Source organism: Rana temporaria, chromosome 2, assembly GCF_905171775.1.
Source record: "Rana temporaria chromosome 2, aRanTem1.1, whole genome shotgun sequence".
NCBI lineage: Eukaryota > Metazoa > Chordata > Amphibia > Anura > Ranidae > Rana > Rana temporaria.
The window spans coordinates 472,468,044-472,492,496 of NC_053490.1; the positions used below are offsets into that span (position 1 = coordinate 472,468,044).

Here is a 24,453-nt window from a genome sequence, read left to right on the forward strand (position 1 = left end):
CATGTGACATCACATTCCCATCATGCCCAGGGAATGTGATGTCACATGGGTTGAGGTCACATGGTGGCATTGCCCTATATAAGTCCATGCCCGCTGCTCAGACGGCATTCCAGCGCCGGACCTCGTCGTGTCAACATCGAATGGAAGAGAAGGGAGAAGACAGCGGAGACAAGCCCTGTGCTCCGCGGAGGAGACAGGCAGAAGCGGAAGGCATCGCAGAAGCCCGCGGGTGTCGCCCCCCGGCGGAAAACACCGTAGAAGCCCGGGACCCTCCCCCAAAGGCAGGAGCCTCACTGGTGAAGGGGGTCCCGGTGAATTACGGCGCTGAAGACGGGGGAGTTGTGCCAGTGCACCCCCCCCCCCCCCGCAGAAACCGTTGTTGAAGCCCGGTGAATTACGGCGCTGAAGACGGGGGTGGGGTGCCCTTACGCAAGTCCCGCCCACATATATAAACATCGTTCAAACCACACATGTGAGGTATTGACGCGTGCGTTAGAACGAGAGCAAGACTTAGCACTAGACCTTCTTTGTAACTATAAACTGGTAACCTGAAAAAAAAAAAGGTCGCCTATGGGGAATTTCAAGTACTGAATTTTGGCCCCATTCCAGGCGTGTTTGCAATAGTAAAGCGTGACATGTAAGGTATCTATTTACTCGGTGTAACATCATCTTTCACATTATCAACAAAAATTGGGCTAACTTTAGTGTTTTGTGAATTTTTAACCACTTGAGCCCCGGACCATATTGCTGGTCAATGACCGGGCCAGTTTTTGTGATTCGGCATGGCGTCGCTTTAACTGACAATTGCGCAGTCGTGCGACGTGGCTCCCAAAAAAAATTGGCAACCTTTTTTTTCCCACAAATAGATTATTAAATGTGCGTGTTTACTTCTGTCTTTAACACCTCCCCTTCAGGCTGGAAAGCATCAGATCAGGGAAAAAAAAAAAAAAAAAAGCTCTCATGCCATTGCAGCTTGGTTCCTACATGTGTGATGAACTGAGCATGCTCAAACACTTAGAAAAAAATGATCCTTTCTTTTTAAAAGGTGAAAAACACTTGGATGCTCATAGAGCGTGGTTTGGGTTAATACCAGGTGTGCGCAATTACAAGCTCACCCAAACTAGAGACTGCAATTTGTTCATGTGATTTCAATTGCTTCATTTCTAGCACTGTTATAAAAAGCAGGGATCGATCATTCCTCAGCTGCCCTCAGAAGGGGCAGGCTGGCAGAAATGCTGTTGCTAAACACAAATGTGGTTTGTTGCATGTTTTTTGTTTTATTTTGCCAATGGTTTTGGTTTATTTTTAAATGATGTTCACTTTGATGTATTTGTCTATGTGGCCTTATTTTATGAAAAATGTGTGAAGATGTTAAAGCTATGGTTATTTAGATTTTTGAAATGTATTTTTGTTTGTGTTTGTTTGTTTGTCTTTTTTTGCTTTCCTTGTTTGGTTGACCAATAAAAATTACTTTAAAATTTTTAAGTTTGTCTTTTGTTACTTTTTCATGCTACATATGTTGACAGCTGCAGCTGAAATCGGTTTGGGCCTAACAAATGATGTGTGATTTTTGTCTAAGCTTCTTTCCTGGTGTGTAATCATGAAATGTTTGCCATGTTTATTCTCCATGACTTTAAAGACAACTGGTAAGTATTTTCTTTTAACTGTAGTGGTCCTCAGCCCTCAAGTACCCCCGACAGGACATGTTTTGTGGATTTCTCTTATCAAGAATTGCTGTCCAGACTGTCTTTTAAAGCACTTGTGCATGATGAAGGAAAACCTGCAAACATGGCCTGTGGGGGGGGGGGGGTATTGGTGGACAGGCTTGATGTGCTGATTTACAGCACTGTGCTTAAATCTAGCGCAAGGCAATCCTATTCAAATTGAGGGTGTTTGAGGGAAGCCAAGTGAGTGTTAGAACCCCTGCTTTGTGTTTTTTTTTTTTTTTGGGTTGAGCTTTGTGTCCCTTTTCTTAAAATTGGCTTCACTTCCTGTCACACAGCTGAACAGGAAGTGAGGTTAAAACCCTACCAGTGTCATTTCTTGGGGACACAGGTCAATCTAACTAGTGTCCCCATTAAGCAAATTGCACTCCAGCACTGCTGTGTACACCCCAAATCATGGGTCTTCAAACTACGGCCCTCCAGTTGTTCAGGAACTACAATTCCCATCATGCCTAGTCATGTCTGTGAATGTCAGTGCATTACAAGGCCTCATGGGATGTGTAGTTCTACAACAGCTGGAGGGCCGTAGTTTGAGGATCCCTGCCCCAAATGATTATTTAGTTTGGGGTTTAGTAAAGGCAAAGCCACTCTGCAGTACAAGCATAGTTGCTGAAAATCAGAGAGGAAGCACTGATGGTTTTAACATCCAATCCTGTAGAAGCAAAGTTGTTTTGTTTTCTTTCTTCCTTGCGTTGCACTTGTAGTGCAAAGTGGATTTGCCTTTAGTAAATGGACCCCAAAGTCCAAGATCCCTAATAATTTGGGGTGTACACAGCAAAATGCTAGAGTGCAATTTACATAATGGGAAACTATTTAGATTGATCTCTGTGTCCCCAAGAAAAGATATTAGTAAGGTTTTACCCTCACTTCCTGTTTGGCTATGTGACAGGAAGTGAATGAATTAGAAAGGGTGAAGACACCTCACAAATGTTGTCACTATCAGGGGTGCAGACATCCCCAAAAAAAGAGCAGATAATACTTATTTGCAAATTAATAATTTTTTAGTTAACATTGGGTGGTGTTTGTGGGGTGCTCTAACACACACATTCATACATATTAGCCACGCTGTATCCTGGCCTATTGGCATGGTTATATTTTCTTAGGCCTCTCAATAAAACTCTATGAAATTTGTGCTTAAACTAGAACCAGGGGCGGACTGACAACTCATGGGCCCCCTCTGGCTTACAGATGGCCACCACGCCAGGAGGCAGTGCAGAGGCGGGGCAGTAACCCCCTCCCCCCCCCCCCAGTAACCCCCTCCCCCCCCAGTAACCCCCTCCCCCCCCCCAGAACTAGTGTGTGTGTGTGCCCTGAAAATTCCTGGGCGGGTGATACAAAAACAGGGTGTGGATTTGACAGGAAGGGGTGGGTCATTTTTCTATTAGGAGGTGCAAAAATGTAGTCAGGCCTAGGGCAGCACAAAACCTAAATATACTACTGCATATTAGGGCTTATTTAGACCGGATCCGATTTACAGCATGTTTTTATAGTGTGGGAGGAAACCCACGCAGGCACAGGGAGAACATGCAAACTCCATGCAGATGGTGTCACGGGCGGGATTCGAACCAGCGACCCTTTTGCTGCTAGGTCAAAGTGCTATACACTACACCACTGTGCTGAACGAACATGATTGCAGCTGAAAGCATGAGATCTTTTTTTTTCTCCAATACCATGCTTTCCAGCCTTATTGACCCCGCCTCTCTCCATAAAGAGGACCTGTCACACACTAGTCATATTACAAGGGATGTTTACAAGTGGTTAAAGTGAAATAATAAAAGTGAAATATTCCTTTAAATTTCATACAGGGGGGAGGGGGTTTACACGCATGTTTCCCGTGCTTAGAACTGTCCCTGTACAAGATGTCATTTCTGAAGTGAAAAAAAAGTAAGTTTAAAGTACTCATGGCTATAAAGAATACAGTCATTGCTCATTAAAAAAAAAAAAAATGTATGGGGGTCCCCCCAAATTAAATTACCAGGCCCTTCAGGTCTGGAATGGATATTAAGGGGAACCCCGCCGTAAAAAAAACCCAAAAAAATGGCGTGGGGTCCCCCCAAATATCCATTCCAGGCCCTTCAGGTCTGGTGTGGATTTTAAGGGGAACTCCACCCCAAATTAAAAAAAAAATGGCGTGGAGTCCCCCTAAAAATCCACACCAGACCCTTATCCGAGCACGTTAACTTGGCCGGCTGCAGAAAAGAGGGGGGGACAGAGTGCGGGCCCCCCCCCTCCTGAACCGCACCAGGCCACATGCCCTCAACATGGGGAGGATGTCCCCATGTTGATGGGGACAAGGGCCTCATCCCCACAACCCTTGCCCGGTGGTTGTGGGGGTCTGCGGGCGGGGGGCTTATCAGAATCTGGAAGACCCCTTTAACAAAGGGGACCCCCAGATCCCGCCCCCCCCCCCTGTGTGAAATGGTAATGGGGTACCCCTACCATTTTACAAAAAAAAAGTGACAAAAGTGTGAAAAATGACAGTAGCCGGTTTTTGACAATTCCTTTAATAAAATCTTCTTTCCGCGGTTCCTTCTTCTTTCATTCGGGTTTCTTCCTCTGCTTCTTTCTTGGGTCTTCTCGTCCACATCTTGCCGTCTTGCCGTCTTCTCCCATCTTCTTCTCTGTCCGTCGACCTTCTCGTCCACATCTTCTTGATCTTCTGGGTGCTGCGCTTGAAATTGAAGATCCCGCCGTGTTCCCGCTCCTGGGACCCGCCCCCCTCTGACGCCACAGGTTAACTCATCTGAAAGTCCGCGTGTGGCATATGTGCGTCAGAGGGGGGCGGGTCACATGAGTGTGACACGGCGGGAACTTCAATTGGAAGCTGCGGCGGGTTTTTCTTCTCCGGACGTCGCGCTTCAAATCGAATTCCCCCGCCGTGTGACGCTCTGTGACCCCGCCCCCCTCTGACGCACATGACCTTCTAAGGAGTTTACTTGTGGCGTCAGAGGGGGGCGGGTCCCAGGATAGGAACACGGCGGCCAATTCAAATTCAAGCGCTGGCGGACCGAGAAGAAGACAGGAGAACACACAAGATGCGGAGGAGGAGGACGACGGAAGGAGAAGAAGATAGGAGAAGACACCGGGCAGACGACAAGGCTGAAGGACGGAGAAGACAGGAGAAGACACCGGGCAGACGAGGAGGCTGAAGGACGGACGGAGAAGATAGAAGAACACGTCGGGCAAGATGTGGACGAGAAGACCCAAGAAAGAAGCAGCGGAAGAAACCCGAATGGAAGAAGAAAAGAAGATTTTATTAAAAGATTTGTCAAAAACCGGCTACTGTCATTTTTAACACTGACATTTTTTTGGGGTGAAATGGTAGAGGTACAATGTACCCCATTACCATTTCACACATGGGGGGGCCGGGATCTGGGGGACCCCTTTGTTAAAGGGGTCTTCCACATTCTAATAAGCCCCCCGCCCGCAGACCCCCACAACCACCGGGCAAGGGTTGTGGGGATGAGGCCCTTGTCCCCATCAACATGGGGACATCCTCCCCATGTTGAGGGCATGTGGCCTGGTGCGGTTCAGGAGAGGGGGGGGGCCGCACTCTGTCCCCCCCTCTTTTCTGCGGCCGGCCAGGTTAACGTGCTCGGATAAGGGTCTGGTGTGGATTTTTAGGGGGACTCCACGCCATTTTTTTTTTAAATTTGGGGTGGAGTTCCCCTTAAAATCCACACCAGACCTGAAGGGCCTGGAATGGATATTTGTCGGGAACCGCACGTCTTTTTTTTTTTTTTTTTTACGGCGGGGTTCCCCTTAATATCCATTCCAGACCTGAAGGGCCTGGTAATTTAATTTGGGGGAACCCCTACACATTTTTTAGTTTGTTTTATGAATTAATCCTGTCAGAATTGTCAGAGCCGACAATTCATTATAGCCGCGTGTGAATTTTAAATGGCTTTTTTTCCTTCTGAATGTCACTTTGTGCAGGGGCAGTTATAAGTGCGGGAAAAGTGCGCTATTTCACATGCTGACATTACACCCCCCCTAGGTACGAAATTTAAAGGAATATTTCACTTTTATTGTTTCACTTTAAGAATTATTCATTTCACTGCTCCCGAAAAAACGGCCGTTTTTAAAAAAAAAAAAAACATCGATACATGTCCCCTGGGGCAGGACTGAGGTCCCCAAACACTTTTTAGGACAAAACTTGCAGATTAGCCTTTAATAATAACACTTTTGAATTCTCCCATAGACTTCTATAGGGAGATCGGCGCGGCTTTACATATTACTTTCAATGCGCCGGCTGCTACGCTGGTTAATGCGCCTAATTAAGGCTTCACCCGGCGCACTAATTAAGGCATGAACCAGCGCAGCGCACAGAGCATAGTAAATCAGCCCCAATATCTTTTACTTTTTGCTATGATATATATCCCAATTTAAAAATAAATAATAATTCTCAGTTCAAATTTTTTTGGTAAAAAAAATTGCTGCCGTACTTCCCGTGACCGTGCCTGTGGGCCCCTATGTAAACAAGGCATTTCCCTGTTCTGCCTAGTGACAGGACAGTGATCTACTGCTGCCTGTCATCGGGAGCAATGATCACGGTCGTGTCACTCGTAGTCCAGCCCCCTCACAGTTAGAATCACTCCCTAGGACACACCCTCCCTCGCCCCCTAGTGGTTAACCCTTCCCCTGCCAGTGTCATTTACACAGTAATCAGTGCATTTTTATAACACTGATTGCTGTATAAATGTGAATGGTCCCAAAATAGAGTCAAAAGTGTCCGATGTGTCCACCGCCAATGTCACAGTCACGATAAAAAAATCACAGATTGCCGCCATTACTAGTAAAAATAAATAATAATAATAATAATAATGCCATAAATCTATTCCCTATTTTGTAGACGCTTTGGGGCAGATCCACAAAGATCTGCCCCGGCGCAGCGTATCTGAGATACGCTACGCCGCCGTAACTTACTTTTTTTGGTTTGAATCCTGAAAGAATTTGCGGCGTAAGTTACGGCGGCTTAGTGTATCTCTCGCAGCGTAACGGCGCCTAATTCAAATCGGCGAGTAGGGGGGGCGTGTTTCATTTAACGAACTGCGCATGTGCCATCCCTAAATTTCCCGCCATGCATTGCGCTAAATGACGTTGCAAGGACGTCATTGTTTTGACGTGGACGTAAATTACGCCCAGCCCGATTCACGGATGACTTACGCAAACAAAATTTTTTTTTTTAATTATACGCGGGAACGACGACCATACTTAACATTGAGTACGCCACCAAACAGCAGTTTTAACTATACGCCGAAAAAAACGACTAGAGACGACGTAAAAGAATGCGACGGCCGCTCGTACGCTCGTGGATCGTCGGAAATAGCTAATTTGCATACTCGACGCGGAAAACGACGGGAACGCCACCCAGCAGACACCGAAGAATTGCATCTTAGATCCGAAGGCGTACGCCTGTCGGATCTAACCCAGATGCCGTCGTATCTTGTTTTGAGGATTCAAAACAAAGATACAACGCGGTAAATTTCAAAGTACGCGCTTTGTGGATCTGCCCCTATAACTTTTTTGGGCTAACCAATCAAAATACGCTTATTGCGATTTTTTACCAAAAATATGTAGAAAAATGCATATCGGCCTAAACTGAGGAAAAAAAGTTTGTTTAAAAAAAAAAAAAAAAATGAATATTTATTACAAAAGTAAAAAATATTGTGTTTTTTTCAAACTTGACGCTCTTTTGTTTATAGCGCAAAAAATAAAAAACGCAGAGGTGATCAAATACCACCAAAAGAAAGCTCTATTTGTGGGGAAAAAAAAGATAAAATTTGGGTACAGTGTTGCATGACCGCGCAATTGTCATTCAAAATGTTACAGCGCTGAAAACTGAAAATTGGCCTGGGCAGGAAGGGGGTGAAAATGTCCGGTATTGAAGTGGTTAAATTGTGTTTTTGGTTTGTGGTGCTCATATGTAGTGTAGTTCTGCTTTGCGTGCACTTTACTTACCTGACAGCATGCCAGTGGTCTCCAAGTTCTTTTGAATACGCTTGATCAAAGTAATCTAGCACAAATCTGCAGATCTGTTTCCTAAATCGTCCCATCTGATTCTAGAGAAAAAAAAAAATCCGAACAGACATATGATGGTCACCGAGACATGCCGGACAAAATCTGCTTTCCACCGGAGATCCCAATCACCGAAGCCTCACCAGCCATCACTCCAGAAACAAACTTCGCTGTCATGTTCAGCAGAGCTGTGTAAATCTTGGAACTGCCTGGAAAAATAAAAATGATTATTATTAGTCTTGAAGGTCAGAGGGAAATGATCCAATTTACCAATATAAATAGGATGTGCGGCTCACATCAAGCCCAAACCATTAAAATGTAGCTTTTGTTTATAACGCAAAAAATAAGTACGACAGATATATAAATGTACTTATACTTCAGCTCGGTTTATTATCCTTCTGTCATTTGCACTAAGAGAAGGGAAGAGGATGGGAATAGGGATATTAAAGCATCCGATTACCCTTCCAATAGAGTTCTCTTATCATTTATTATTAGATTAGCCCCTAAAGATCTCATATATTTCCTGGATGTCTCCTGATCTAATTTCTTATCTCTGAGCAGAATGGTGAACTTTGATTTGCTAATATTTTTCCTTTCCTGGTTCCTTTCTCTCCCTCCCTCAACATGTTAAAGCGGAGGTTCCGCTGAAATGTATTTTTTAAAAGCCAGTAGCTACAAATACTGCAGCTGCTGACTTTTAAAATATGGACACTTACCTGTCCAGGGTACCCGCAATGTTGGCAGCCGAAGGCCGAGCAATCGCTCATTCCTTTGGCTGCACCCGCCGCCATCCTCAGTGAGGGAATCAGGAAGAAAAGCGTTGCGGCTTCACTGCCTGGTTCCCTACTGCGCTTGCACAAGTAGCGCGGCGCGCCGTCACTGGTCCCCGCTCTCTCCTGGGAACAGTGGGCCAGATTCACAGAGATCTGCGGCGGCGTAACGTATCGTCTTTACGTTACACCGCCGCAAGTTTTCAGCGCAAGTGCCTGATTCACCAAGCACTTGGATGTAAACTTACGGCGGTGTAACATAAAGCCGTCCGGTGCAAGCCCGCCTAATTCAAATGGGGCGTGTACCGTTTAAATTAGGCGCGTTCCCGCGCCGAACGTTCTGCGCATGCTCCGTTTGGAAATTTCCCGCCGCGCTTTGCGCGAAATTACGGCGCCCCGACGTGTTTTTTGAACGGCGACGTGCGTAACGTACTTTCGTATTTCCCGACGTCTTACGCCAAAAAAAAATAAAAAATGTAATACTTTACTTTAACATGGATGGTGTAATTTTACACAATCTAAATAGCACGCTTAACTTTACGACGGGAAAAACCGACGTAAGAGAATGCGACGAACGCGCGTACCTTCGTGGATCGCTGTAAAAGCTAATTTGCATACCCGACGCTGGAAAACGAAGCAAACTCCACCCAGCGGCGGCCGAAGTATTGCATCCTAAGATCCGAAGGCATACGAAGCCGTACACCTGTCGGATCTTAGCCAAATGCCGTCGTATCTTGTTTGTGAATTACAAACTAAGATACGACGCGGCAAATTTGAAAGTACGCCGGAGTATCAGCAGATACTCCGGCGTACTTAGTCTGTGAATCTGGCCCAGTGTGTTTCCCAGGAGACAGCGGGGCATGCGGGTAGGGGCGTGACTGCTGCAGAGTGTATTCCCGGACGTGGGTGCAAATACCTGTATTAGACAGGTATCTGCACCCCCCTACCCCCTGAAAGGTGTCAAATGTGACACCGGAGGGGGGGTGGGTTCCAAAAAGCGGAAGTTTTTTTTTTTTTTTTTCGTTACATACCTTACTTTAGACCGAGTAATGTCTTCACTGGGTCTCTGTCCTTCTCTACGCAATGCAGGCCACTCGTGGCTAGTGGGAGGGGCTGGTAGGTTGCTGTACGGTGAATCCGGGAAGTACTTACATCGCTTCGCTTTTTCCACATTTTGTTTATGTTACAGCCTAAAGCCGGCCATACACGGTCGAATTTCGAATATATTTTCTTTTCAAAATCAAAAGTTTTTTTTTTTTGTGATCCAATGATGCCACCATATTCTTTTCTCGCACATGCGTTGTTTTTTTTTTTTTTTCTATTACATTTCTCGCACGATTCTCCCATCATTGATCAGAAAATCATTAGTTTTCAAAAAATTTCCAACATGTCGGATTCCTCAAATTTGATTGCAGCACGAAAATCGGCTGTTGCTGCAGCCCACTAACGGTGCAAAATTCGTACGAAAAAATTTTGATACGATTTTCAAAAGAAAATTCTTTCAAAATTGAGTCCAAAATTGATTAAATTTTTTATTTTCATAAAAATTCTACAAACAATACCACATAATGAAAACGTGAAAGACGTTTGTTTGAAATCTTTTCAAGTTTATAAAAAAAAAAAAAAAAAAACAATCCCATGTACAGAAGTATTCACAGCCTTTGCCATGACACTCAAAATTGAGCTCAAGTGCATCCTGTTTCCACTGATCGTCCTTGAGCCCTGGTTCACATTGATGCTACTTTGAAATTGCGTTTCTTCAATTGAGCTAGCGCAATTTCAAAGTAGCAAGGGCCATGCGATTTCAGGTGCTACTTGATAGACATCGGTGTGGCTTCATGCATAGATGTCTATTAAAGTCACAACTGAAAATTGACAAAAGTAGTGCAGGAACTACTTTTGCAAATCAGTGCGGTGCCGCAAAATTGGTGTCGCACCGAATGGAACAGTGCCATTGCCTCCAATAGGCTGCGACTTGTCATGCCATTTGATCTCAAATCGCATGGCAACTCGCTCCAATGTGAACCTAGGCTGAGATGTTTTTACAACTTAATGGGAGTCCACCTAAGGTAAATTCAGATGTTTGGACATGATTTGGAACGGCACACACCTGTCTATATATAAGGTCCCCCAGTTAACCGTGCATGTCAGAGCACAAACCAAGCCATGAAGCCCAAGGAATTGTCTGTAGACCTCCAGGATCTGGGGAAGGGTACATAAAAATGTCTGTAGCATTGAAGGTCCAATGAGCACAGTGGCCTCCATCATTCGTAAATGGAAGAGGTTTGGAACCACCAGGACTCTTCCTAGAGCGAGCTGCCCGGCCAAACAGAGCGATCGAGGGAGAAGGGCCTTATTCAGGGAAGTGACCAAAAACCTGATGGTCACTCTGACAGAGCTCCAGCGTTTCTCTGTGGAGAGAGTAGAAACTTCCAGAAGAACAACCATCTCTGCAGCACTCCACCAATCAGGCCTGTATAGTAGAGTGGCCAGATGGAAGCCTCTCCTTAGTAAAAGGCACATGACAGCCTGCCTGGAGTTTGCCAAAAGGCACCTGAAGGACTCTCAGACCATGAGGAACAAAATTCTCTGGTCTGATGAAACAAAAATTGAACTCTTGGGCCTGAATGGCAAGTATCATGTCTGGAGGAAATTCGGCACCGCTCATCGCCTGGCCAATACCATCCCTACAGTGAAGCATGGTGGTGGCAGCATCATGCTGTGGGGATGTTTTTCAGTGGCAGGAACTGGGAGACTAGTCAGGATCAAGGGAAAGATGAATGCAGCAATAAACAGAGACTTCCTTGATGAAAGCCTGCTCCAGAGCGCTCTGGACCTCAGACTGTGGTGAAGGTTCATCTTCCAACAGTACAATGGCCCTAAGCACACAGCCAAGATAACAAAGGAGTGGCTACGGGACAACTCTGTGAATGTCCTTGAGTGGCCCAGCCAGAGCCCAGATTAAAACCCGATTTAATCTCTGGAGAGATCTGAAAATGGCTGTGCACCGACGCTCCCCATCCAACTTGATGGAGCTTGAGAAGTCCTGCAAAGAAGAATGGGAGAAACAGCCCAAAAAATCGGTGTGCCAAGCTTGTAGCATTATACTCAAAAAGACTTGAGGCTGTAATTGGAGCCGAAGGTGCTTTAACGGAGTATTTAGCAAAGGCTGTGAATAAGTATTCATGTATATGGGGGGTTTTCACGTTCTTTCATGTTGTCATTATTTGGTATGGTTTGTAAAATTTAAGAAAATAATGAATTGAATCCATTTTGGAATAAGGCTGTAACCTAACAAAATGTGGAATAAGGCTGTAACCTAACAAAATGTGGAAAAATTGAAGCGCTGTGAATACTTTCAGGATGCACTGTAAATAGCTTCCTGTACACATCACACCAACCTACCTCAGTATGTCCCTAAAGTGTCATTAAAGGCAATTTATTTTTTTCGTTTTGTATAAAGTGGAGAGGCATTAGTACTATTGTTGAGTTTTTATTGCTGTGTATGCCCACATTAGTGAAATGTGTCCTCTCTATCTGCCCAGTTTACCTAACCATCATCATTGGAAGTAAAAGAAACTCCCAAATTTTGGGTTGAACAATAATAGGAGGGAAAATCTTTCAATGGTGACATTAATTCTGGTGACACCCTAAGGCCTCTTTCACATGGAGCGGACCGTTTTTGTGTCCGCTCCGTGTGTCCGCAAAAGCTCAGCGGGGATCATCCGTAATCCCCGCTGAACTGTCGGCGGATAGGGCGGTCCCCGCACACAGTGCGGAGACTGCCCTGTCTCTCTTCCGCTCTCCCCTATGGGGAATCGGATGAAGACGGACCGTCTGTCCGTCTTCATCCGATCCGTTAGGGTTTTCTTCCGTCCTCAAAAGCGGATCCTGACGGACGCGGATGGTTGCGGACGTTAGCGGATGCTCCATCCGCTAACGGACGCGATCCCATAGGGAACCATTACAAGTCCGTAAACGGACTTGTAATAAGCAGACGAACGGTCCGCTAGTGTGAAAAAGGCTTTACAAGGACCCAAAAGAATTGCAATTTTGGGGTATAGTAAAGGTGGGGGTTACATTTTATTAGCCAGCTAAGCAGAGGGGAATCCTGGTGGATTTATAACATAAAAGTTTTATCTCCAACAGGTTTAAATATAAAATTTGACTTTAAAACTGTTTTATCAGTGATTTATGATACAACAATGATGTTATGTATTTACACCCATGTCCCTTTTTTTTTTATCAGAGATTGATGATATAGCCAGGATTTCATTTATTTATACTTGTCTCCTGTAAAAGGTTTAGAAGTTTATTTAAATCTTATTTTAATACATTTTTTTAATGAATTATTTTTAATTTCTAAATTTTAAAAACGTTTTTAATCAATATTTATTATTATTATTTGTTGTATTATTATTATTATTATACAGGATTTATATAGTGCCCACAGTTTGTCAGCGCTTTGCAACATGAGGACAGACAGTACAATTACAACTTAATACGAGTAAGCATCATATGATGTGAAACATGTCAGCCACCTTTTTCCTTTTGTTCACTTTATTTTGACTGCATTGTTTTGGTTGTTTTTTGGATTTCATTTGCAATAAAGACATCATTTTAGGAGTGCGGCAGTCCAGGACTTTTTTCTATCCAATGCACCTGCGCATAGCCAGCACCCTTTTGGTCCAGTGGGACGGAAGCAAAGCCAAGGGATCAGCAACTTTAAGGCCCCTTTCACATTGAGGCGTTTTTCATGCGGTACAGCGCTAAAAATAGCGCTGCTATACCGCATGAAAAAATCATGCCCTGCAGGCTTCAATGTGAAACCCCGAAGGCTTTCACACTGAAGCGGTGCGGTAGCAGGACCGCTCCAAAAGTCCTGCTCCGCATCTTTGGAGCGGTATAGGAGCGGTGTGTTTACTGCTCCTATACCGCGCCTTCCCATTGAAATCAATGGGAAACCGCGGTAATTGCGGGCGGTATTAACCCTTTTTCGGCCACTAGCGGGGGTTAAAACCTCACCGCTAGCGCCCGAATATCGTGGTAAATACGACGGTATAGCGGACAGAAATCGCTTTGCATTCCTGATCAAGTCACATGTGATTCTTCTTTGTATAGCTCAAAATGACACTGTTAATCGCACTGCACCCACACAAAAGGTGAAGGTGCCTTTTTTTTCAGAACTGGATTTGGCATGCACTGTGTTTTGCTAATGGGTGGCAGCTCAGTGTTCTTAATGCGGTGGGCCGTCAATCTAGCCCACCTTTGAGAAAGTCCAGAGGCCTCTGACATCACAGCAGACTGACCGGTGAACAGTAGGGACTGCAACAGACTCGGCTCTTATTTGGAGCGCTTGTGGTTTTTTTTGTGCAATTATAAGTGCAATTCTCTTTTTTAAGCTTTAAAAAATCTCCAGTGAGCACTATGTGCCATTTATATTTTTTATGAGCTTATATGGCAATTGATCTGGTAAAGCTGAAGATACCGGTGGTTTTTGAAGTGGATCTTTGAACATTAATATCAAGCAGGAGTCCTTTTTGTGACCTCCTATTGCTTGCTGAGGGCCGTCAGTATAGGTGAGAGTACACAGGATTGGGTATGGTGGTGGCCTTAGAAGAGCACAGCTTGAAAATGTGGAACTAGGGGGCGACTGATATCGTTTTTTCAGGGCAGATATTGATTTTTCAGCTGCCTTTCAGGCCGACAGCCGATATCAGGAGCCGATATTATGTAGATTTAAAAAAAAAATTTACGCTGTGCTTTAATTTATTTATTTTGGTATCACTTTTATTGCTGTCAGGTGGAATGTAAACATCCCTTGTGACAGTAATAGGCAGTTACAGGTACTATTTATGGAGGGATCTGGGACCCCAAACCCCTCCTCTGCACTTGAAAGTATTCAAAACTTCAAGATCTGTGTTTTTGAATGCTTTCTATTTTTTAAAACTGGCGTTATTAGGCTGCCTGTAATCCAGAAGTGATGTCATGATATTGCTTCCGAGTTACTAGATCCGAGACTCGAACAATGCTGATCCAGGGCTCGACAAATCCTGGTCGCCAGGTCGCCATGGCGACTAGAAATAGGGTCCTGGCGACTTGGCTTGGAAGGGGGGGCAAAAAAAAACTTTTTTTTTTGTGAGCTGGTGCCATCTGGTGGTGAGCCGTTGGTATTACAAGTTATTACCACCAGATGTGTAAGCTGGCGCCATCTGGTGGTGGCCGTTGGTATTACAAGTTAAATTAGTAATTAGGTAATTAGAACCCCCAAACATTATATATATATTTTTATCCTAACACCCTAGAGAATAAAATGGCGATCGTTGCAATACTTTCTGTCACGCCGTATTTGCGCAGCGGTCTTACAAGCGCACTTTTTGGGGAAAAAATTACACTTTATTTTAATTAAAAAAATAAGACAACAGTAAAGTTATCCCCATTTTTTTTAATATTATGAAAGATAATGTTACGCCGAGTAAATTGATACCCAACATGTCACGCTTCAAAATTACGTCCGCTCGTGGAATGGCGACAAACTTTTACCCTTTAAAATCTGCATAGGCGACGTTTAAAAAATTCTACAGGTTGCATGTTTTGAGTTACAGAGGAGGGCTAGGGCTAGAATTATTGCTCTCGTTATACCAATCGCGGCGATACATCACATGTTTGGTTTGAACACAGTTTACATATGCGGGCGCTGCTCACGTATGTGTTCGCTTCTGCGCGCAAGCTCGTCGGGACAGGGCGCGTTTTCTGGCTCCTAACTTTTTTAGCTGGCTCCAAGATTCCAAGAAAATTTGTCAACCCCTGCTGATCTGTCTTTTTTTCAGGTCTTTGGCCAGCCGGCTGGTTGCTCGAGTCTCCCAGGGAGATGGTAGGCCCAGGCGGAGCGGCAGAAGGCGATGGGAGGGGGGGGAAATGTCCCCTCCCGCTGCTTGTAATAACAGTTGAGTGGCTGCTGAGTCGCTTCGGTTGGTATTACAAGAAAGCTGACTGCCCACGCTAAAAAATGGTACCGGCAGCTGCAAGTATCACCCCCGGTACAACCCCTTGAAGCAATATTGGTAACATCAGTAGTTTGTGACCGATACCGACGCTTCAAAAAAAGGTGAATATCGACCGCCGATAATCGGTGGATCCCTATGTGGAAACAACATATCACATTGTATTAAATTTAATGAAAAGCTGATTTTTTTTCACAATGCTTATATTATAATTTATCTTTTATGTAACTTTTTCACTATTAGCACCTTTGTAGCCTTTTATTTTTGTGGTCTTATTTACAGCACATACACATTGTAATCTCATTGGTCACAGTAATTCTACCTTGGCACCAACTATATTATAACACTTCTTTATATGCACTTGATCTGGTTTGGATACACAGTAATCAGCAGGTGTCTGTATCTGCACACAATGTTCTTCCAACACAAAGCAGAGCAGGAAAGACTTTGCTGCTTTGCCATATCCTACGGCATGCTGGGATGTTGAGGTTTTGAATACATGGCTCTTTTATCTCTGTAATACATAACAATATAATTACAGTATTTAGATTTTAAATGCCTGCCGTAATTTCCTGACACTTTCCTGATTCCAGGGAGATGCATTTGCCGTGTAAAAGCCGCCATAGAAAGCGAATGGCTGTGCATTGCCTTGCTCTTGTAAACACTGGCCTAGATCCAGGTACATTTGCGCCCTCTTACGGAGGCGCAGCGTACCGTTTTTACGATACGCCTCCGTAAATTACGCGCGCTACGCTTCATTCACAAAGCAGTAGCTCCGTAATTTGCGTGTGCGCTCCGTAAAACTGCCCAGCGTAAGCGTGCGTAATTTAAATGATCCCGTAGGGGGCGTGGATCATTTAAATTAGGCGCGTTCCCACGCCGAACGTAGTGCGCATGCTCCGTCGGGAAACTTTCCCGACGTGCATTGCGGTAAATGACGTCGCAAGGACGTCATTTGCTTCAACGTGACCGTAAATGGCGTCCAGCACCATTCACGACTCACTTACGCAAACGACGTAATTATTAAAAATCGCGACGTGGGAACGACGGGTATACTTAGCATTGGCTGCCCCTGCTAATAGCATGGGCAGCCTTACGCAGAAACCGACGAACGCAAACGACGTAAAATGCGAACGCAGGGCGCGCGTACGGTTGTGAATCGGCGTGAGTATGCAATTTGCATACTCTACGCTGACCACTACGGGAACGCCACCTAGCGGCCATCGTAAGAATGCAGCCTGCGATACGACGGCATAAGAGCCTTATGCCAGTCATATCTTAGGCTGCAGTCGGCGTATTGAGCTTTCTGAATACAGAAAAGTCGATACGCCGGCGCAACTAATTAATTGTGCTGCGTATCTATGGATACGCAGACGCAATTGCTTACTGAATCTACCCCACTGATGTCTCCTTACACTAGTGGGAGTATGGGGTGGTTTACATTTTTTTTTTATTTTTTTTTACAGTGTGTTACTATAATTTATTTTGTAATTTGTACTTCTATCACATAGGTAGCTAATGGCCCCCGTATGTAATAGCATATCGTATAAGACAGGTCCCCTTTAAGAAGACATTAGGGGTCTACTGCCTTTGCACCCCACTAATCAATTACAACATGTATAACTGGAGAAAAATGAATAGCCCAATAAAAGAAAAAAAAATGCGTTTGTTGCAATATTCACTTTCATGCCAGATGAGATTTCCCCCGCAGTTCTTCTTTGCTGCCACTAGGTGGCCTCAGTAAGATATCCAGTATCATCCAACTCTTTCTCTAAGCCCAGCCTGTGACTGGCTGGTAAAGAAGAAGTTACCAGATTTAAAAAATGAAATCCATTAACACTCTACTAACCGCAACCCCTTTTATAACCACACCCACAAAATAACATATTTAAACTGTCCTGAAACAATTGGTCAGTACAGGAGTCAGGAGTAAGTAACACACAAAGTGCAGGGGTCAGGAGCAAGTAACTCACAGACTGCAGGGGTCAAAAATAAGTACTGCACAGAGTGCAGGGTTCAGGAGTAAGTATCTCACAGATTGCAGGGGATCAGGAGTGAGTAACGTGCAGAGTGTAGGGGTCAGGAGTAAGTAACTAACAGATTGCAGAGGCACAGGAGTAAGTACCGCACAAGGTGCAGGGGTCAGAAATAAGTACTGCTCAGAGTGCAGGGGTCAGGAGTGAACAATTGACAAAGTACAGAGGCCAGGAGTAGGCAATGGACAGGGTGCACGGGTCAGGAGTAAAAATTGCACAGAGTGCAGGGGTCAGGAGTAACAATTGCACAGAGTGTAGGGGTCAGGAGTAAGTCTGCAGGGGTCAGGAGGAGTAAGTATTGCACAGAGTGCAGGGGTCAGGAGGAGTAATATCGCACAGTGTAGTGGTCAGGGGTAGTATCGAACAGAGTGCAGGGTCAGGGGGAGTATCACACAGAGTACAAGGGTCAGGAGGAGTTTTTATCGCACAGAGTTCAGGGGTCAGGAGGAGTAAGTATAACACAGAGTGCAGGGGTCAGGAGGAGTAAGTATAACACAGAGTGCAGGGGTCAGGAGGAGTAAGTATTGCACAGAGTGCAGGGGTCAGGAGGAGTAAGTATCGCACAGTGTAGTGGTCAGGGGTAGTATCGAACAGAGTGCAGGGGTCAGGGGGAGTATCACACAGAGTACAAGGGTCAGGAGGAGTTTGTATCGCACAGAGTTCAGGGGTCAGGAGGAGTAAGTATAACACAGAGTGCAGGGGTCAGGAGGAGTAAGTATAACACAGAGTGCAGGGGTCAGGAGGAGTAAGTATAACACAGAGTGCAGGGGTCAGGAGGAGTAAGTATAACACAGAGTGCAGGGGTCAGGGGGAGTAAGTATAACACAGAGTGCAGGGGTCAGGAGGAGTAAGTATAACACAGAGTGCAGGGGTCAGGGGGAGTAATATCGCACAGTGTAGTGGTCAGGGGTAGTATCGAACAGAGTGCAGGGTCAGGGGGAGTATCACACAGAGTACAAGGGTCAGGAGGAGTTTGTATCGCACAGAGTTCAGGGGTCAGGAGGAGTAAGTATAACACAGAGTGCAGGGGTCAGGAGGAGTAAGTATTGCACAGAGTGCAGGGGTCAGGAGGAGTAAGTATCGCACAGTGTAGTGGTCAGGGGTAGTATCGAACAGAGTGCAGGGGTCAGGGGGAGTATTACACAGAGTGCAGGGGTCAGGAGGAGTAAGTATAACACAGAGTGCAGGGGTCAGGAGGAGTAAGTATAACACAGAGTGCAGGGGTCAGGAGGAGTAAGTATAACACAGAGTGCAGGGGTCAGGGGGAGTAAGTATAACACAGAGTGTAGGGGTCAGGGGGAGTAAGTATAACACAGATTGCAGGGGTCAGGGGGAGTAAGTATAACACAGAGTGTAGGGGTCAGGGGGAGTAAGTATAACACAGATTGCAGGGGTCAGGAGGAGTAAGTATCAAACAAGTCCACAGGATGCAAAAGTTAGAAGTAAGTATTGTACAGATTGCAGGAGATAGATGTATGTAATGTAGGGAGCAGAGGTCAGGAGTAAGTAATGCAGGGAGCAGGGGTCAGGAGTAAGTAATGCAGGGAGCAGGGGTCGGGAGTAAGTAATGCAGGGAGCAGGGGTCGGGAGTAAGTAATGCAGGGAGCAGGGGTCAGGAGTAAGTCTCACACAGAGTGCAGGGGTCAGGAGGAGTAAGTATTGCACAGAGTGCAGGAGATAGATGTATGTAATGCAGGGAGCAGGGGTCAGGAGTAAGTAATTTAGGGAGCAGGGGTCAGGAGTAAGTAATGCAGGGAGCAGGGGTCAGGAGTAAGTAATTTAGGGAGCAGGGGTCAGGAGTAAGTAATGCAGGGAGCAGGGGTCAGGAGTAAGTAATGCAGGGAGCAGGGGTCAGGAGTAAGTAATGCAGGGAGCAGGGGTCAGGAGTAAGTAAAGCAGGGAGCAGGGGTCAGGAGTAAGTAATGCAGGGAGCAGGGGTCGGGAGTAAGTAATGCAGGGAGCAGGGGTCAGGAGTAAGTAATGCAGGGAGCAGGGGTCAGGAGTAAGTAATGCAGGGAGCAGGGGTCAGGAGTAAGTAATGCAGGGAGCAGGGGTCAGGAGTAAGTAAAGCAGGGAGCAGGGGTCAGGAGTAAGTAATGCAGGGAGCAGGGGTCAGGAGTAAGTAAAGCAGGGAGCAGGGGTCAGGAGTAAGTAATGCAGGGAGCAGGGGTCGGGAGTAAGTAATGCAGGGAGCAGGGGTCAGGAGTAAGTCTCACACAGAGTGCAGGGGTCAGGAGGAGTAAGTATTGCACAGAGTGCAGGAGATAGATGTATGTAATGCAGGGAGCAGGGGTCAGGAGTAAGTAATTTAGGGAGCAGGGGTCAGGAGTAAGTAATGCAGGGAGCAGGGGTCAGGAGTAAGTAATTTAGGGAGCAGGGGTCAGGAGTAAGTAATGCAGGGAGCAGGGGTCAGGAGTAAGTAATGCAGGGAGCAGGGGTCAGGAGTAAGTAAAGCAGGGAGCAGGGGTCAGGAGTAAGTAATGCAGGGAGCAGGGGTCAGGAGTAAGTAATGCAGGGAGCAGGGGTCAGGAGTAAGTAAAGCAGGGAGCAGGGGTCAGGAGTAAGTAATGCAGGGAGCAGGGGTCGGGAGTAAGTAATGCAGGGAGCAGGGGTCAAGAGTAAGTAATGCAGGGAGCAGAGGTCAGGAGTAAGTAATGCAGGGAGCAGGGGTCGGGAGTAAGTAATGCAGGGAGCAGGGGTCAGGAGTATGTAATGCAGGGAGAAGGGGTCAGGAGTATGTAATGCAGGGAGAAGGGGTCAGGAGTAAGTAATGCAGGGAGCAGGGGTCAGGAGTAAGTAATGCAGGGAGCAGGGGTCAGGAGTAAGTAAAGCAGGGAGCAGGGGTCAGGAGTAAGTAATGCAGGGAGCAGGGGTCGGGAGTAAGTAATGCAGGGAGCAGGGGTCAGGAGTAAGTAATGCAGGGAGCAGGGGTCAGGAGTAAGTAATGCAGGGAGCAGGGGTCAGGAGTAAGTAATGCAGGGAGCAGGGGTCAGGAGTAAGTAAAGCAGGGAGCAGGGGTCAGGAGTAAGTAATGCAGGGAGCAGGGGTCAGGAGTAAGTAAAGCAGGGAGCAGGGGTCAGGAGTAAGTAATGCAGGGAGCAGGGGTCGGGAGTAAGTAATGCAGGGAGCAGGGGTCAGGAGTAAGTCTCACACAGAGTGCAGGGGTCAGGAGGAGTAAGTATTGCACAGAGTGCAGGAGATAGATGTATGTAATGCAGGGAGCAGGGGTCAGGAGTAAGTAATTTAGGGAGCAGGGGTCAGGAGTAAGTAATGCAGGGAGCAGGGGTCAGGAGTAAGTAATGCAGGGAGCAGGGGTCAGGAGTAAGTAAAGCAGGGAGCAGGGGTCAGGAGTAAGTAATGCAGGGAGCAGGGGTCAGGAGTAAGTAATGCAGGGAGCAAGGGTCAGGAGTAAGTAAAGCAGGGAGCAGGGGTCAGGAGTAAGTAATGCAGGGAGCAGGGGTCAGGAGTAAGTAATGCAGGGAGCAGAGGTCAGGAGTAAGTAATGCAGGGAGCAGGGGTCAGGAGTATGTAATGCAGGGAGAAGGGGTCAGGAGTAAGTAATGCAGGGAGCAGGGGTCAGGAGTAAGTAAAGCAGGGAGCAGGGGTCAGGAGTAAGTAATGCAGGGAGCAGGGGTCAGGAGTAAGTAAAGCAGGGAGCAGGGGTCAGGAGTAAGTAATGCAGGGAGCAGGGGTCGGGAGTAAGTAATGCAGGGAGCAGGGGTCAGGAGTAAGTCTCACACAGAGTGCAGGGGTCAGGAGGAGTAAGTATTGCACAGAGTGCAGGAGATAGATGTATGTAATGCAGGGAGCAGGGGTCAGGAGTAAGTAATTTAGGGAGCAGGGGTCAGGAGTAAGTAATGCAGGGAGCAGGGGTCAGGAGTAAGTAATGCAGGGAGCAGGGGTCAGGAGTAAGTAAAGCAGGGAGCAGGGGTCAGGAGTAAGTAATGCAGGGAGCAGGGGTCAGGAGTAAGTAATGCAGGGAGCAAGGGTCAGGAGTAAGTAAAGCAGGGAGCAGGGGTCAGGAGTAAGTAATGCAGGGAGCAGGGGTCAGGAGTAAGTAATGCAGGGAGCAGAGGTCAGGAGTAAGTAATGCAGGGAGCAGGGGTCAGGAGTATGTAATGCAGGGAGAAGGGGTCAGGAGTAAGTAATGCAGGGAGCAGGGGTCAGGAGTAAGTAATGCAGGGAGCAGGGGTCAGGAGTATGTAATGCAGGGAGAAGGGGTCAGGAGTAAGTAATGCAGGGAGCAGGGGTCAGGAGTAAGTAATGCAGGGAGCAGGGGTCAGGAGTAATGAACACGCGCTCCTGGCCCCTCCCCACACACATCCATAGTCCGCTCTTTACTCTCACATGATCACTGAGCTGCGAGGATCAGCGGGCTGGGAAGGGAAGACGGTAAGTACTTGTTCATAGATTTCCAGAGCTGCACATCCGGCGCTGGGTGCGTCCCACAGACTGGATTGGGGAGGACAATGGTGTGAGAAGATGAGGAGGGGGACATTAGTCTGGGGACATATTGGGGACATTGTAGTGACAAGCTTGTGTAAAGGTGAACTTTCTCGCCTCCCCTATGAGGAGCCCCTGATGTAATGCTGCCAAGACACAGGGAAACATCACAAAGACATCACACCTATGGGAGTCTCCCGTCACCCTCTGCTGTGTATTGGGTGCCATGGCAGCGTTGGCTCAGGAATAATACCCGCCATGCCTCCTGAGACTCAGCGATGTACAGAGGGCACACTGCTCTGTCTGTGGAGGTTGTACATGTATGGCAGTGCAGATGTGAAGATCCCCCCCCCCTCCCCCACACACAGAATACATTCTCTTATGTACGGACAAAACCTTTTTATTTGTGATGGGAAACCCAAAACTTTACACATCAAACTTTGGGCACATCATCCAATCAGGACGTGTTCCTGTTACACCTGTCTAAGGCCGGCCATAGATCGATCATTTCTGTTTCTGATCAATCAGCAGGCTGATGGGAAAACAATTAACTGATTCCTCATCTACAGCATAAGGGACTTAGAGAAGTGAGGGGGGAGGAACAGCAGCACACTGGTCTTCTCAAGGAATGACTGTACAAGGGGTCAGGACAAGTCTGATCATTGGAGGAGAGCAGCCTGAGTTCCCTGCATAGCTAGAGAATTAATCACACTGTGCTCTCATTCCTAGTGTGGTCAGTTTTCCATAGGGAAGCAGAGGAACACCAGGGATTTCACACAAAGGAAGCAATACAAAGAGAACAGGATACTTTCTGTACATTGTACAGCAGGCACAAATTAGGTACATGAAATCCTGGGTGTACATATTATTAACCTCTTCCCGCCCATTGTATGCGCATATGCTGCTTCTCAGGGGGTGGGCTTTAAAGTGTTACTAAACCCTCGTTTTTTACATAAAAATAACAACCATGTTATACTTACCTCCTCTGTGTAGTGGTTTTGCACAGAGCAGCCATGATCCTCCTCCACTCCTGGCCCCTCTCTTGTGCCAGGTGCCCCCACAGCAAGTAGCTTGCTGTGGGGGCACCCAAGCAGGCATGCTCCCGAGCTGCGGCTCGGTTTGTCCATTTACAGACATGGCTCGGGCCTGTCCCCTCGGTCTCCGGATTGACTCACTGGCAGTGATTAACAGGGGCGGGAGCCAATGGCTCCCCCTGCTGCAAAAAGCCAATCAGGAGTGGGAGTCCATGGAGAGGCAAGGCTCAGTGAAGCCTATCAGTGCCCACCAGTGTAACGTATCAGTGAAGCTTATCAGTGCCACGCATTAGTGAAGCCTATCAGTGCCCACCAGTGCCATGTATCAGTGCCCACCAGTGCCATGCATTAGTGAAGCCTATCAGTGCCCACCAGTGCCACGCATTAGTGAAGCCTATCAGTGCCCACCAGTGCCATGTATCAGTGCCCACCAGTGCCATGTATCAGTGCCCACCAGTGCCATGCATTAGTGAAGCCTACCAGTGCCACGCATTAGTGAAGCCTATCAGTGCCCACCAGTGCCATGTATCAGTGCCCACCAGTGCCATGCATTAGTGAAGCCTACCAGTGCCACGCATTAGTGAAGCCTATCAGTGCCCAACAGTGCCATGTATCAGTGAAGCCTATCAGTGCCCACCAGTGCCATGCATTAGTGAAGCCTATCAGTGCCATGTATCAGTGAAGCCTATCAGCTCACACCAGTGAAGGAGAAAAATTACCTGATTGCAAAATTTTATAACAAACGTTTGTTTAGCAAAAAAAAAACAGTGGTGATTAAAAGCCATGAAAAGAAAGCTCTATTTGTGTGAAAAACATGTCATTTGGGTACAGTGCTGCATGACCGCTCAATTGTTATTCAAAGTGTGAGAGCGCTGGAAACCAGCCTGAGCAGGAAAGGATGAAAGTGCCCAGTAGGCAAGGGGTTAATACTGGGAGGCTGCTTATATATACACATACCCCAAGTAAACGCTTTTCTGTGCCAAGAGAGTGCGCTCACAGCACAGTCACCTGCAATAAGAAGCTCTTAAAGTGGGAAGGGGTTAAGGGAGGTGGCGGTGTTGGGAAGGGGTTAAGGGAGGTGGCGGTGTTGGGAAGGGGTTAAGGGAGGTGGCGGTGTTGGGAAGGGGTTAAGGGAGGTGGCGGTGTTGGGAAGGGGTTAAGGGAGGTGGCGGTGTTGGGAAGGGGTTAAGGGCGGTGGCGGTGTTGGGAAGGGGTTAAGGGAGGTGGCGGTGTTGGGAAGGGGTAAGGGCTCGCTCACATGGGTGGTTTGGAGGGACTGTCCCTGATTTGCAATGTCCCTCTGTCCCTCATTAGTCCCTGATTTTAGTCTGATCTATATAGTTGTATATAAAATTCACTTTTTATCTTTCAAAAAGTGTTTCCTGGTGCTAAACTTTTCATCCAAATTCCAAATTGCTGCATCT

General features: G+C 46.6%; 1 protein-coding gene across 1 annotated transcript in view; it reads right to left on the bottom strand.

Moving 5' to 3' along the window:
• NSUN3 (NOP2/Sun RNA methyltransferase 3) overlaps window positions 1–24,453 on the bottom strand; it is an 82,188-nt gene that overhangs the window by 56,754 nt on the left and 981 nt on the right. Inside the window, exon 2 of the mRNA XM_040338724.1 lies at window positions 7,686–7,951. Coding sequence (XP_040194658.1) covers window positions 7,686–7,780 — 95 coding nt within the window. The 5' untranslated portion in view covers window positions 7,781–7,951. The remainder of the gene's footprint in view (window positions 1–7,685; window positions 7,952–24,453) is intronic.